Genomic DNA, 16,967 nt, shown 5'->3' with positions numbered 1-16,967 from the left:
CCAAAACCAGCCCAGCTTGTCCCCGCCTCCCTAACCTGTTCTTCCTCCCACCTATCCCCTCCTCCCCCATCTCCTACCTACTAACCTCATCCCACCCCTTGACCTGTCTGTCCTCCCTGGACTGACCTATCCCCTCCCCAACTCCCCACCTACACTCACCTTTACTGGCTCCGTCCCCGCCTCTTCGACCTGTCTGTTTCCTCTCCACCTATCTTCTCCTCTATCCATCTTCTATCCGCCTCCCCCTCTCTCCCTATTTATTTTAGAACCCCCTTCCCCTCCCCCATTTCTGATGAAGGGTCTAGGCCCGAAACGTCAGCCTTTCTGCTCCTATGATGCTGCTTGTCCTGCTGTGTTCATCCAGCTCTGCGCCTTGTTGTCACGTATTCTGGATGACTGGTATTTGAATTATTTATAAATTAAGTAAAATATATATTGAACTATGAACAACCAGAATGATTTTTGTTGCTTACAGTGCCCTCATTACTGAATATGATTTTGTCAAGTAAGCTTTTGTGGAGTGACTCTTTATGAAGAGGCTTTCATATTTCCAGTCTTTCTTTTAGCATTCATCATAAAAAATTCTGCAGAAATAAACCCGTTAAGTTCTTTAATGATTAATATTTGCTATCCTTTACAATGCTTCTGGATTTAGTGTGATAATTCAGCTATTCATTTTATTTAGATTACTGAAGAGGATTTGAGAAGCCTATTGTTTGGTGACTACATGAATCCTGATTTGGAAGGAGATGAACGATTGTATGCAGAGGTTTCCTCAATTCATGAGTTTAATGATGTAGTCATGATGTGCCTAGATGAGTATAATCAGACCCATAAAACCCAGATGAAACTAGTTATATTCAGGTACCTTCAACAATATTTTCCCTCACACATAATGTAGTATATGCTTTTGGCATTGAGATGTTTGAAGACGATCTGAGACAAGCTCTAGATATTTTTCTACCTTTCTAAGAAGCAGCACATTGAGGCAGCAACATTAAGCCCTCATGGGGCAGAGATGAGGGTAGGCAGGCACTTAAAAAGTAACATTGCCTACCATTGCCAGGCTGCTCTGGTCATCGACAAGATTTGTAAGAACAGGGAAGATAAGCCCTGGAAATGCATCTGATTCAAGAATAAGGTTAATTAATATTGTTAGCTGGCTCATTGCACCTCACAGTATCACAGAAAAGAGGGAAGCTATTGAACCAGCGCAATCTCTGTGATGGTTCTCTGAGCATTTTGGCATAGTGCCAATCTCCTACTTTTCCCTGTAACCCCACACATTGTTTCTATTTCATCATATAATTGATGACTTGACTTGGACTGCATTCAGTGTGGAAATAGGCCCTTCGGCCCAACAAGTCCACACCAACTCTCACAGCATCCCACCCAGACCCATCCCCCTATAACCCACCTAATCTACACATCCCTGAACACTGAGCAATTTAGCATAGCCAATCCACCTACCCTTCATATCTTTGGACAGGGGTATGAAACCAGAGTGCCCGGAGGAAACCCATGCAGACACGGGGAGAATGTGCAAACTCCACACAGACAGTAGCCCAAGAGTGGAATCAAACCCAGGCCCTTGGTGCTGTGAGGCAGCAGTGCTAACCACTGAGCCACCGTATAATGTTCCCTTGAATGCCTCAACTGAACATGCTTTCACTGCACTTCCAGACAGTACATTCCAGATGCTAACTACTCGCGGTGTGAAAAAAAATTTCTCACATTATTTTCTTCTCATTGAAAACACTTTAAATCTGTGCACCCTAGTTCACAATTTATTCAAATTCAGTTTTTTGGATTCTTGCCCATTGAATCAGAAAAAGACAAAGTACACAGAGCAGCAACACAGAAAGTAGCCAGTCGTGGCCACATCATCAACTGAGGTGTGCTCATGAAGGAAGCAACAGCTGAGAGGGGCAATCAGCCATTGGCATACATGTCATCAGCTGTGTAAAGGTCGTGAAAGAATGGTCTGTACATGCTGGTGGTGCAGGGGATTGTGATCCCCTGGCATCCTAGGAGTAAAGCAGGAGGGTCCAGTCATTATTCTGATCACAGGGAAATCAGCAGTTCTTTGACCTTGGGACAGTGACAATGATATCCAGTATTCTCAGCAGCAGAGGCAAAGACCCAGCCAAGAGGAAGACAAAGTAAAGGGATATAGTATAGGAAGTTAATGGAGGCTATACCCACAGCATAAAATCTACCACTGAAGATGGAGTTATCTGGACATGTCAGTTAACAAGTGCTACAGGAGACTGTGCCTGTCCAGACAGATGGTCACAGGGACTTGTACCCTAATGTTGGAAGACTACATACCTCCCAACACAATTCCCCATTATATAGCTTTGTTACCTTCCAAGGCTAATTGCTGAATCAAATTTTGTTACCATTATCTCTCAGAATTACTGAATCTGGTTTAATTGCCTTTCAGTTCAAGTTGATTTTATTGCGTGGAGTGATGAATAATTATCACGAGCAGCTGTAACACACCAATCTAGGATTGTCTAAATGCAGATAATCCTGGCAAAATATGCAGCCAATTAGTTAAAAGAAGTACTCGTAACATTTTTGAATTGTTTTTAAACTCTGCACTGAAGACTGATGGGAAAAGAGCATACAGACCCTGTTGTGGCAATTCATCCCTAAATGTGCAAATCAAAATAAGGGAGCACTTCAGGAAAGTGAAAACAACCTGATTTGTTTATGGTAATCAGAATTATATTTTGATTTAAATAATGAGTGAGGATCATGAACAAAATAGAATGAGCTAACATCATGGAAAGCAGGCACCCTTATAATGAGAGGGAGGGTCATTACTTTAGTCTCTTCAATTTTGGGAATATTACACATAAGTAGGAGCAAAAAAAAAGGTATTTGAAATGGAATAGCCATTTATGAATTATAAAATTAAGATAAAGTTCTGCCGATTTTTACAATATTATAATTTTCCTGCAATTTTCACATATGCTGGATATTCACTTTCTGATGTCCCACCAAGTAAAACAGAAAAATTCAGGAATAGGGTTTTCTGTCCAGGTTGGGAAATCAACAGGTCCAGGTCCTGACCCCATCCCAAGGGAAGTAGTCACAGGCCATAATTTTAATGAGGGTGTTCTGCTAATTGGTTAGAAGGTGGGTTGTGCCAATATTTGTCCTGAAAAGAGGTGTTGGCAATATAAAGTCCATGTTGTATAGCCTATCCTCTAGTTGTGACCTAACCAGAATTTTGTAAAGGTGCAACATAGCTTCCCTGCTTTCATATTAATGCTTCTATTTATGAAGCTCAAGACATCATGCACTTTGCTAACTACTCTTTCAATACGTCCTGCCACCTTCAAGGATCTATGCATATGAACATCAAATTTCCTTTGTCCATACACGTTCTTTAAAGCTGCGCCATTAATCCTATCTTGCTATTCCCTATTCCTTCTGCCAAAATGCATCATTTCAATGCATCACTTCTCTATTTTAAATTTCATCTGTGTTTGTTCATTCTGCTGGCCCATCCATTTGCAATCATCCTCCATCTGTCGCAACTTCACATTGAAATCATTGGCGAGTTTACTGGATTTTCCAATATCCAAATCATTTGTTTAAATCAAGTGGTCCCAGCCCTAAATCTTGGATAACACCACAGAAACCATCCTCCAGTCAGAAAACAACTATTTACTACAACACACTGTTTCGTCATTGTAAGCCTCTTTCGTTCAAGGTGAATCTGACCCTTCCTATTCCATCAACATTAGTTTTGTTAACCAGCCTTTCATGTGATTTGTCAAATTTGGTTTTCTCTCCAAAGATGTTGCCAGACCTGGTGAGTTTCTCCAGTAATTTCTGCTTCTGTCTTGATTCCATTCTAGCCTGACTTGATCTTCTTATCCTATTGATGTTAGCCCTTTTTCAATTTGGAATTTATATTTGCAGATTGCTCCTTACTCTTCTCCAATATTAATCTAAATGTTATTATTGCTCATATTCAAATGTTCTTCAAAGATACTAGGTCCACTTGACCCAGGTTCTTGTTATCTCCAAGATTCTCTGTATATTTGCTCTTCTATCTCTATCACTATTTGGAGGCCTTTACAATACCATCAGTAATGTGGTATCCCTTTTGCTTATCAACTGTAACCAAGTGGACTTTTTTTCTTTACTCCCTCCAGGACATTCTCCCTTTCCAGTTCTAAATATCTTGATTCGTTTGTATTGCCACTCCACCTCACTTCTTTTCTTTACTTCTCTATTCTTTTCTGAACACATCATATCCTTGTATATTAAGTGCCCAGTCCTCACTAAATCTAACCCCATTTCTGTTATTGGCACAAATTAAATTCCCTCTTTTACCATGCCTTAAGTCTCGCATTAATCCATCCTTACCTTCCTATTTCTTATTTTGTTAATGCTTGACAGCAGCAGTAATCCAGAGGTTACTACCTTAGAGCTTTTACTTCTTAACTTACCCTCCAACTCTCAAGAATACAACTATATAATCACTTTCTTAAGAGAAATGTCAACGTTGCCTTAACTTATCTGCTCCCTTAGTCACGGCACCCTGTCTTTCTCTGAACTTGCTGTACTCAGTTGTCTCAGGTTTAACCCTGACTTTGCTGATAAAGGTGGTGCTGTTGTCTGACATTGCAGAGGCTGAGTGCCAATTTTTAGATGCATCCTCCTAGTTCCCCCTGGAACATGGCCCCACCACTGAAAAATGCACAGAGGATGGCAGGTTGAAAAATGTACTCTGGGTGGGGATTTCAATGTCTACCACCATGAGTGGTTCAGCAGCAGCACTACTGATTGAGTTGTTCGGGTCTTAAAGGACATAGCTGCTAGACTGGGTCTGCGGCAGGTACTGAAGGAACTAACAAGATGGAAAAACATACCTGACCTCATCTTTACCAATCCGCCAACTGCAGATGCATCTATCCAAGACAGTATCGGTGAGAGTGACCGTGCACATTCCTTATAAAGACAAAGTCCCGCCTTCATATTGAGAATACCCTGCAGTGTGTTGAGTGCTATCACTGTGCTAAATGGGGCAGGCTTCAACCAGATCTAGTAACTCAAGACTGAGCATCCATGAGGCACTGTGGGCCATCAACAACAGCAGAATTGTACTCCAGCACAATCTACAACCTCGTAGCCAGGCATATCCTCCACTCAACCATTACATCAAGCCAGGGGATCAACCCCGATTCAATTGGAGAGTGTGGGAGGGCATGCCAAGGGCAGCACCAGACATACCTAAAAATGAGGTGTCAACCTGATAAAGCTACCAAATAGGACTACTTGCATCCCAAACATCATAAGCAACAAATGATAGACAGAGCTAAGCAATCCCACAACCAACGGATCAGATCTAAGCTCTTCAATATTGAAACATCCAGTCCTGAATGGTGGTGGACAATTAAACAACTCACTGAAGGAGGAGACTCCACATATATTCTCACTGTCAAAGATGGAAGAGCCCAGCACACGAGTACAAAAGATAAGGATGAAACATTCACAGCAATCTTCAGCCAGAAGTGCCAAGTGGATGATTCATTGTAGCCTCCTCCAGTGGTCCCCAGCTTTACAAACGCCAGTCTTCAGCCAATTTGATACATTCCGTGTGATATCAAGAAATGGTTGGAGAAACTGGATACTTCAAAGGTTATGGGCCCTGACAAAATTCCAGCAATAATGCTGAAGACTTGTGCTCCAGAACTTGCCATTGTCTTTGCCAAGCTGTTCCAGTTCAGTTATAACACTGGCATCTACTCAACAATGTGAAAAATTGCCTAGTTATGTCTTGTACATAAAAAGCAGGAGGCCTAGCCAAACTGGAATCAACGGGTATAAGGGTACAAACTCACTGCTGGTTGGAGTCATACCAGGCACAAAGGAAGATGGTCGTGGTGTTGGAGGTCAGTCATCTCAGCTCCAGGACATCTCTGCAGGAGTTCCTCAGGGTGATATCCTAGGCCCAATTGTCTTCAGCTGCTTCATCAATGACCTTCCCCGCTCCCCCCCCTCCACACCATCATAAGATCAGAAGTGGGGATGTTCGCTGTCTGCACAATGTTCAACACCGTTTGCAGTTCCTCAGATCCTGAAGCAGTCTATGTTCAAATGCAATAACTTCTGAACAATATCCAAGCTTGGGTTGACATGTGGCAAGTAAAATTTGCACCATACAAATGCCAAGCTATGACCATCACCAATAAGAGACAATCTAACCACTGCTCCTTGACATTCAGTGGTCCTACCATTACTGAATCCCCCACTGTCAGCATCCTAGAGGTTACTTACCATTGACTCAACTGGACTCGCCACATAAACACAATGACTACAAGTACAGTTCAGAGGCTAGGAAACTGCAGCAAGTAACTTACCTCCTGAATTCCCAAATCGTGTCCACCATCTACAAGGCACAAGTCAGGAGTGTGATGAAATATTCCACACTTGTCTGGAGGGTGTGGCTCAAATATCATTCAAGAAGCTTGACACCATTTGGAACAAGGCAGCTGCTTGATTGGTACCACATCCACAAATATCCACCCGCTCCACCACTGACACTGAGTAGCAGCTGTGCTATCTACAAGATGCACTGCAGAAATTCACCAAAGATCTTCATAAAGCACCATCCAAACCCACAATTACTTCCATCTAGAAAGACAAGGGCAACAGATATATGGGAACACCAGTACCTGCAAGTTCCCGACCAAGCCACTCACCTGATGTGGAAATACATTGCCGTTCCTTCACCGTCGCTGGGTCAAAATCCTGGGATTCCTTCCCTAACAGCATTGTTCTTCAACCCACAACGGGTAGACTGCAGCGGTTCAAGAAGGCAGCTCATCACCACCTTCTCAAGGGCAACTAGGGAAGGGCAATAAATGCTGGCCAGCCAGCAATGCCCATATCCCATGAATCAATTTCAAAAAAATCTCTACGACTCTATGATGATATCCAATGTTATCCCTTTCATAAACCTTTGTTGTCTCTGCCCAATTTTACAATTATTTTGTAAATATTCATTTATGAGATCCTTTTATAATAAATTCTAATGTTTTCCCTACTACAGACATCAAACTTATAGGTCTGTAGTTCTCCATTATCCCTCTTCCTCCCTTCCTAAATAGTGGGGTTACATCTGGTACTTTCCAATCCCCAGAAACCTTCCTGGAATCTATAGAATTTTGAAAAATAACCACAAGAGATCCACTATCTCTCTAGCCACCTCAACAATATACTGGGATGAAGCTCACCTAATGCAGGAAATTTATCTACCCTCACTGCACTTAAATTTTCAAGTGCTACACCTTTTCTAATACTAATTTATTTGAATTCTTCAGTTTTACAAGTCCCTTGGACACCAGGTTTGTCTGTATCTTCTTCCGTGAAGACAGATGCAAAATAACCGCTTAGTTTCTCTGCCATTTGTCTGTTCTCACTGTGTTCTACTGTCCCCTCCTGTAGTGAACTAACATTATACCTAAAGAAATGTTTTCAGTCTACCTTTATGTTCCTCAGTGGTTTGTATTTGTTTTGTCTTTTCCTTTTCTTAGTTAGTTTCAGTTTCTTAGTCCTTCTTTACTGGATTCCAGATTGTTCTCAATCCTCAGGCTTACCATTTTTTCTGGAATCTTTAGTAATCACTTACATTGGTATCATGTGATCTTTAACTTCATTCATTAACCATGGTTGACTTGCGTTTCTCTCTGGCTGTTTGTGCCTCAGAAATGTGTATCCCTTGTAGTATTTCTGTGTAGTATTTCTTTAAATACAAATGTGCATAGATCACTGAAAGTTGCCACCCAGGTTGATAGCGTTGTTAAGAAGGAGTACAGTATGTTAGGTTTTATTGGTAGAGGGATTGAGTTTTGGAGCCATGAGGTCATGTTGCAGCTGTACAAAACTCTGGTGCGGCCGCACTTGGAGTATTGCGTATAGTTCTGGTCACCACATTATAGGAAGGATGTGGAAGCATTGGAAAGGGTGCAGAGGAGATTTACCAGGATGTTGCCTGGTATGGAGGGAAGGTCTTATGAGGAAAGGCTGAGGGTTTTGAGGCTGTTTTCATTAGAGAGAAGAAGGTTAAGAGGTGACTTGATAGAGACATACAAGATGATCAGAGGATTAGATAGGGTGGACAGTGGGAGCCTTTTTCCTCAGATGGTGATGGCTAGCACGAGGGGACATAGCTTTAAATTGAGGGGTGATAGATATAGAACAGATGTCAGAGGTAGGTTCTTTACTCAGAGAGTAGTAAGGGCGTGGAATGCCCTGCCTGCAAAAATAGTAGACTCGCCCACTTTAAGGGCATTTAAATGGTCATTGGATAAACATACGGGTGATAATGGAATAGTTTAGGTTAGATGGGCTTCAGATTGGTTTCACAGGTCGGCGCAACATCGAGGGCCGAAGGGCCTGTACTGCGCTGTAATGTTCTATGTTCTATGTTCTACTTTCAAATATTTTTGTTTATTTTCCAAATACACAAATAATCAAGCTCTCCCTCATTCCTTTCTTAGATTTCAGACTCCAGTTTCAGTATGAACTATATCGCATTCAAATTTAATACAAAAATTCTATCAAATTATGGTTACATTGCACAACACGAAGTCCAATGTAGCCTATTCCTTAATTGGCTTCTCAATGTGCTGCTCCAGAAACCCATTTTATACACACTCCAGGAATTCATTCTACATAGCATTAATGCTAATTTGATTATATCCAGTCTGTGTATAATTCAAAATTGTTCATTATTTCTGTAATACCCACATTATCTGCATGTCTAATTTCCTGACTTATGCTGTGTAAAACATTATCAGTATAGTTTGGCAGTCTATAAAGAATTCCCATCAATATCTTCTGACCCACGTTGTTTCTTAGCTTCCCCCAAATTAACACTACATCTTGATCTTTCAATCCAAGATCCGTTTATGAATGTATTGATCTTGTGGCTCATTAACAGCACTACCCATCTCCTTTTCCTTTTTGCATATCCCACCCTATGGCCATGTCTCCACAACAGCAATTCAGCCATACCTATTTACCTCAACTTGTGCGTTTAAATCATGAACCCTTTTGTGAAAACAATGTGCATTCAGATAGACTGCTTTCAATCCTGCATTTATAATTAATTGTCTTTCTTAATCTATTTGATGCTTGCCAATGCTTCATTCACTTCCTGTTTTTTTTTATTTCTACTTTTCTACTTTACCAGTTTTGCTTTCTTTGAATCTGAGTTACCTGTCAGGTTCCCACCCCTCCCTCACCAATCTAGTTTAAAATCTCTCCAGCAGCCTTGTGAATCTCCCTGCAAGGATTTTAGTCCCAGTCCTAATAAGACGCAGCTCTTCCATTTTATACAGATCCAATGCCTTTGAAATCTGATGCCCTCCCTCCTACACCAGTTCTCCAGCAATGTATTCAATCACTCAGTTCTCCAATTTCCATGATCACTAGCACATGGGACATGAAGTAATCCTGTGATTACTGATTAAGAGGTTCTGCCTATCAATCTCCTTCCAGTTCCCTGAATTCTGCTTTCAGGGTCTTTTCTGCTTTCCCACTGAATCATTGCTATTGACATGGATCATGACCTCTAGCTGTTCATCATTCCCCAGAAGAATGTCCTGCAGCTACTCCATGCCATCCTTGACCTTGGCACTAAGGAGACAACATACTATCCTAGGCTCACATCTTTGGCATAGAAATGCCTGTCTATTCTTATTAATAAACCCTCTATTACTTTGCTCTTTCTTTCTTTTTCTCCTCTCCTGTACAGCTGACCCACGCATAATGTCATTTGACTCTGCTGTCCTCCTAGGCGACACGGTAGCACAGTGGCACAGTGGTTAGCACTGCTGCCTCACAGCGCCAGGGACCTGGGTTCGATCCCAGCCTTGGGCGACTGTCTGTGTGGAGTTTGCACGTTCTCCCTGTGTCTGCGTGGGTTTTCTCCGGGTGCTCCGGTTTCCTCCCACAGTCCAAAGATGTGCAGGTTAGGCGGATTGGCCATGCTAAATTGCCCGTAGTGTTCAGAGAGGTAGAGGGTGTATTTTAGGTGGGTCATAGGGGGGTGGGATACTCTGAGGTTCGGTGTGGACTTGTTGGGCCGAAGGGCCTGTTACCACACTGTAGGAATTCTAATTCTAAAAATTCTAATTCTAGGAACCAGTATCCAAAACAGGGAACTAATTAGTGAACAGTACTCTGACATTACTTGCCTAGTTTTCTTGGACCGCCTACAGTCACTCATTTCTGACTACATATTCCTAACTTGTGATTTGACCAGAACCCTGAACGTGCTTTTCAATTAGCTCTCAGCCTTGCACCAACATGACTCCAGCCACTGCTCATGTTTCTTCGGCTGGTGGCATTTCCTACACATGTGGACATCTTGGACACGGGTAACATCCATGACTTCTCACATACTACAGAACAGGAAATCTACATGATTAAGCTGTTATGCCATGCCTTAGCTTTACTTCACATACAGTAACCTCCTTTTACTTTGGTTAACTTAATTTAATTTTATTATAGTTGACCTTCATTTAATAAATGTTACTACAGTTGATTAAATTTACTTGTACTGATAAATCTAATTAATGTTTATCACATTTTACTTGTTTCAATGAATCTTACACATAGCACCTCTTCTCCCTTGTACCAAATTCCCACACAAATCTAATTTGCTACAAACTGGGCTACATTTCACTCTGGTGTAGTTTCCTGACTGTCCAACTCTTGCTGACCCACTTTAGATGTGCTTTGTGCTAATACTCGTAATCCTAATACCCTCATACTTACCCCAATAGAAACTAAGCTATAAACTTAATAAAGTACTTTATTGGAAACTATAGACCACTATTTCTGATTTTATTTTGAAGACCTAATATGTACTAACCAATGATCTACTTGCTGTATCAGGCAGTACTTTTTGTGTTTTTTCAACTATACTAATCTGATCTACTTGTTCTTTTTTCCCTACCACTGTGCTCCCCTTTTCTCTCTCCCTCTCACCACTTATCCACTTTCTGATGCTGTGACTGTTCTCTCTGATCAGGTCTGCATCCAACAAAGTCTTTGAGCAATTTTCAAGTCTTAAAGAAAATTTGTTTCCCATGCATTAGTTTAAGTTTTAGTTATAATACTATTCATAATGTTTAATCTGCTTTTAAAATTGGTTTAACTACACCAAAATTAATGAGTGAAATACGTTAAATTCACATTTCTGCTAGATACATGTTAGAACATTTGTCACGAATCAGTCGAGTACTGAAGCAGGCAAGAGGCAATGCTCTTCTTGTGGGAGTAGGAGGAAGTGGCCGTCAGTCTATGACTCGTTTGGCTACATCAATGGCTAAAATGACTATCTTTCAACCTGAAATTTCCAAGAGCTATGGAACAAATGAATGGAGAGACGATTTAAAGGTGATCTTTGTTATTTTTAACTTGGTTAGAATCATTGCTAATTTACCTCCATTTTATCACAGAAATATTGCCTTCAATGCAACTGTTTTGTTTTTTGATAGAATTTGCTTCGAAGTGCAGGAATGAGAGGTCAGCCCACTGTGTTCCTGATTACAGACACACAAATTAAAGAGGAGGCATTCTTAGAGGATGTAGACAGTTTACTCAATACTGGTGAAGTGCCAAATCTTTTTGCACCTGATGAAAAACAGGAGATCATGGAGGTGTGAAACATTTATTTGTTTGTATTGTGCAGCAATATGTCATAAAAATGTTAATGCTTATTTTTTTACTTAAATTTTATGATGGATGGCATTTGGTGTAATCTGTAGCTGTATATAAGTTTCACTTTTATGACATTGCATAATGTTTCAGTTCTACCACACTGTGGATAAGTTCTACCACACTGTGGATATTACTCTGTCCCAGAATAAAGCATTTCTCCAATGTATACACTCTTGAATAAATTGAGTCAATTTAAACTTCTTTCATAGGTTTATAGCATCACTGGCAAAGTCAGTATCTGCTTTCCATTCCTAATGGCTCCTGAACTGATTGACTGGCTGGGTCACTTCAGAGGCCATTTTTGGAGGCTATTTCAGAGGGCAGTCAAGATTCAGCCTCATTACTTTGCTTTGAGTCTGGAGTTGCATGAAGGCCAGGTCAGGCCGGGATGACAGATTTCTTTCTCTGAAAGACATTTGTAAACCAGAAAGGTTTTATGACAATTTATAGTTGCCATTACTGAGATTTAGTTTTTCAGAATTCATTAATTGAATTTAAATTCCACCAACTGCCGTGATGAATTTGACCTTGGGAATATCTGAAGTACTAGTCCATTAGCATTACCAATGCACAATTCTATCCTACCTCTCACCTACCCCGTGATTCTAGCTGAAAGCAAATTCTGATTTTAACAAAAAATATGCCTGTAAAAATTAGTAGAAGGATGTTATGGGGAATTAGCAGGTGAGAGGGACTAATTATTCTTTCAGACAGCTGGAACTTACATAAAAGGCTGAATGGTGTCATATCATTCTATAAAGTCCTTCACCTTGACCAAGAATGGTTAAGACTGCACCAACTCCATCCACAAAGCATATTCAAATTACAAACACAACAACCTATGAATCAAGATACTTCAAAGACAATTTGCCCAGACAACATTCTGACAATTGTATTGAGGACTTGTGCTCCAGAACTGCTGCAACTCGAGCCAAGCTGTTCCATTACAGCCACAACACTGGCATCCACCCATCAATGTAGAAAATTGCTTGGGTATGTCCCGTCCACAAAAAATAAGACAAATCCAATCTGGGCAATTATCACATAATCTCGTTCATCAGCAAAGTTCTAGAAAGGGTTGTTGTCAAGCAGTACATCAGAGCACACATCCTCCTTGATGCTCATTTTAGGTTCCACCCAGGCCACTCAGCACCCAACCTCATTACAACCTTGATCCAAACATGGAAAAAAGAGGTGAGGCGGAATCATGGCAGCATTAGATTGAGTATGGTATTAAGCAGCCCCAGCAAAACTGGAGTCAATAGAAATCAAAAGGAAAAGACTCATTTAATTGTTGTGTTTGTTGGAGGTTAATCATCTCAGTCCCAGAATATCATTGCAGGGGTTCTTCAGAGTAGTGTCCTAGTCCCAACCATGTTCAGTTGCTTCATCAAAGACCTTCCATCCATCGTAAAAACAGAGTAGCGATCTTCAGTGATGACTGCACAATGTTCAATCAGCACCATTTGTGACTCCTGAGATACTTAAGCAGCCTGTGTCCATATACAACAAGACCTGAGAGCATCCAGGTTTAGGATGATTAGTGACGGGTAACATTTGCACCACACAAGTGTCAGGTAATAACTATCTCCAACAGAAAAAATCTAATTATTGGCCCTTGATGTTCAATGGCATTATCATCTTTGAATCCTCCACTGTAAACATCCTGGCGGTTACTGTAGCCCAGAAACTGAATTGGACTATCCATATATATACTGTGACTATAAACGCAAGTCAGAGGCTAGGAATTTTGCATCAGTAACTCATCTCATAACTCCCAAAACCTCTCCACCATCTAAAAGTCATGAGTGTTTTTGGAATATTCTGTACTAGCCTGGAAGAGTGAAGCTCCAGCTCCAGCTCCTATGAATGATTAATAAGAAAATTTGGCACCTTGAGCCTGCTCCCCTATTCAGTAAGATAATGACTGATCTGATTGTGGCCTCAATTCCACATTCCCACCTACATCGTATTTAAAGTTCTGTAATGACAAAGAAAAAAATCAGTCTTGCTTTATTTAGAAAGCTTTTTTTTTAAAATACATGAATACCTCAACCTATGTCTTTTCATAGATTGCAAATTTGTTTTACTTCCTTTGTGATAACATACTGAAGATGAGTGAATGCATGTTTCAAATATGCACGTTGTTATTGATTAATTTATGGATCTGCGTATAAAATCTACAGCCTGTATAATTTGAATGAGATTGGCAGCTCTACATTTTTAATTAATTAAGGAACATAGAAACAAGAAAGCTGTTGAGCTAAACAAAGTGAATCTTCATAGATAGGAAGATAGATTTAATGACATTTATTTTGTCTAGCTCATGCTGATGAAGTACATTGCCAATCAAACCAAGAAATGAGGTATCAAGGTTGGAGGTCAACACAGAGTACAATGGAACACAAACATTAAGATTGTGATTCAAGGAATTTCAGATTGTATGTTTTTGAGAGTCAACATTGATTATTGTGGGAGTTAATTGTAGAAGTGTTTTGGTGATCATGGATTTCTTTTAATTGTATAGGGAGTGCGTGTAGCAGCTCAAGCAGGAAACAAAAATGCAGACTTCAGTCCACTAGCTCTCTTTGCATTCTTTGTGAGTCGCTGCAGAGAGAACTTGCACGTTGTGGTGGCCTTCAGCCCCATTGGAGATGCTTTCCGAAATCGTCTGAGACAGTTCCCTTCGCTCATCAACTGTTGCACAATTGACTGGTTCCAGGTGTGTTAAAATTTTCAATGTATGTGTTTTAAGCATTGGTATCTATGCATTAAATTAGGTGACAAAAGACTTTCTAAGATTTACAAAGACATTATTGTAAAAGTTTTCACCTTTGCCTTCTGCACATTTCCCTGTCTAGATACTAACAGCCCACCAAGGAAGAAAGCAGTTTTTTTTCCTCTATCCAGAGATGTATTTATGCACCACTGAACCCTCTTACTTCCACCACCAAATTACCCATGTTAAATCATAGATACCCAATGATGATTCCAAGCTGGCTATGGTCTAGGTGTTTTCTAATCAACTGGTTCAGAGGTGTTGTTCCACATCTCTGGAGCAGGTGAGACAGGCAGGCTACCACTGCGTAAAAAGGTTGCTCTTAAATTTTAATCAAACTGTTCAGCCATGTTATGACTACCTCTGAAGCAAGTGGGACTTGAATCCAGGCATCCTGGCCCAAACATAAGGACAATACCACAATGCCACAACAGCTCCTTAGAAAGCAACTCTTAAATGCAGAAGTCCAATGAACATTACTGGCTCTGAATTAACTCTGGAGCTGATCTGTTTGAGTCTTAAAGGGACCTGTATTTCTAACTCTGACAGGCTCCCAGTCTGAGAAAAAGAAAGTATTTATACAATAGTACATACATTTTAAAAATTCATAGTCCTACTGTTACATATCCTTCTAGAACCTTCAACAATTTTTCTGTAGAGGCATTCCTCTTATTGAAACAATCTGATAGTTTATGAGTAATATCGACAACATAAGGTTAGAGATTTCTTTTCTCTCCAGCATTTGGTTTCAGCTGGCAGTATCTATCCTAAGCCTTTTTGTCACTTCCACTTTTTGTAGAATGTACATTATCTACATAAACCAATTAATCACATTACACTCTATTGATTTTGTTCTTTCAATCTCTTTTACATATAGCATTTCGTCCATTAGACTAATAGAATGCCACGTCAACAGCATTAACATGAGCCAAAGTTTCAGCAGCTAATGTGCTCTTCATCACTTTATTTTCTTTGCCTCCAATGCCAAGGGACAATTTTCCCATTTTCTCCCAAATTAGAAAATCCATCAGCAAGATTTGTGTGATTTGCTAAAATGATTAATGGCATATTATTGAAATCATCCATAGCCAAGTACCTTAGCATACACTTCTGTATTTTCAATTTAAAAATAAAATCACGTTCAAGTTGTCTTACACAATGGATTTTTCACAGCCATGAGAAATTCTAGCATATCAAAACTTGCTTCTGATCTGGTCTGGTTATTGTGCCTAATCAGTTGAACTGTCTGATGAAACTCCTCAGTTTTGCATCTCATCCTTCGTAGTATCCTCATCTTTCATTCTATCTGGTGTGACTAATTGCATTATGATTAATGTTGTCAAGTTAAGTCTCTTGATGTACTATTACATTTGACACATCTGACTTAATTTCCAGACCCACACATTTGAAAGCACCATAAGCTTGAGTGCCAATTTTAAATTTCTTCCTAATTTGATTATTAATCTTTTCTTCATGTTATAAGAGTCCCACCACACAATGTTGTTGACTTGCATCATAAAAATGCCCGAACCTTTTCTATTATAACGTCACTACTATGACACATGCCAGGGCAGGTAGGACTTGTCAAGGAATCAGCTCCTTTTTTCTTTGTTTTTGTTTTTAATGAAACTGCCAGATAAGCTACAACATACCTGGAGCTAGAAGGGACACTACCACTGCACCACAAGAGCCCTCAGCACTTTTTAATCAACCTTTCAAAGTGTTGACATACCTTAGGAGCAGGTGGGACTTGAACCCAGAGTCAGGGTAATGTTAATGTTAATCTAGTATTCAAATAGGGTTTAGGATATATTTACTAAAGTGATACCAGGGATGAGGGAGAAGGGGATGTTAATCAAATTTAAAACAAATGTTTTTGACAATCAGATGTGACGTGGAGAGGTTTTTCACTCATCTAGTTGCAAATTGAAATGCAGTGCATGCGATGGTCATGGAAGCAGATGCAATAGTAATATTTTAAAAGAAAATGTATATGTACTTGGAGCAAAAATTAGCAGGGTTATGGATAAAGAAAAGGGAGTGGAACAAATTGGTTAGCTCTTTCAAAGCATTGTCATAGGCATGATGGGCATAATAAGTTCCTTCTTTGCTTATTCATTCTATAATTTAAGGTTATTGTAATAAGGAAACATACAACATGACAGTAATGAGCTAGAAAAGTTTGATCCAACCTGTCTGTTCCACATAACTGCAATGCTTTACATATAAAAATATACAATTCCATTTCACCCAAAAACAAGGGAGAGTGAAAAAAGATGTAATTAATGTGATTAGAGGATATAAACCTAGATAATCTGATTCCTTTTAAAAAATGAAGAGGCAACCAGAACTAGTGTGTAAATATTTTGGTTCTGTTGATTGCACTAAGGAACATTATGTCCCCATTTGGATCATTTTTGTACAAGAT

The 16,967-nt window shown here is 40.0% G+C and overlaps 1 protein-coding gene across 1 annotated transcript in view; it reads left to right on the top strand.

The window, feature by feature from the left end:
* dnah12 (dynein, axonemal, heavy chain 12) overlaps positions 1–16,967 on the top strand; it is a 265,038-nt gene that overhangs the window by 159,618 nt on the left and 88,453 nt on the right. Inside the window, exons 39-42 of the mRNA XM_048606726.1 lie at positions 686–864; positions 11,244–11,436; positions 11,538–11,699; positions 14,288–14,482. Of these exons, the coding sequence (XP_048462683.1) occupies positions 686–864; positions 11,244–11,436; positions 11,538–11,699; positions 14,288–14,482 (729 nt within the window). The remainder of the gene's footprint in view (positions 1–685; positions 865–11,243; positions 11,437–11,537; positions 11,700–14,287; positions 14,483–16,967) is intronic.

The sequence above is a fragment of the Rhincodon typus genome, chromosome 16 (genome assembly GCF_021869965.1).
Source record: "Rhincodon typus isolate 14 chromosome 16, sRhiTyp1.1, whole genome shotgun sequence".
In the NCBI taxonomy this organism is placed as follows: domain Eukaryota; kingdom Metazoa; phylum Chordata; class Chondrichthyes; order Orectolobiformes; family Rhincodontidae; genus Rhincodon; species Rhincodon typus.
This window is presented reverse-complemented; position numbering and strand designations above follow the sequence as displayed.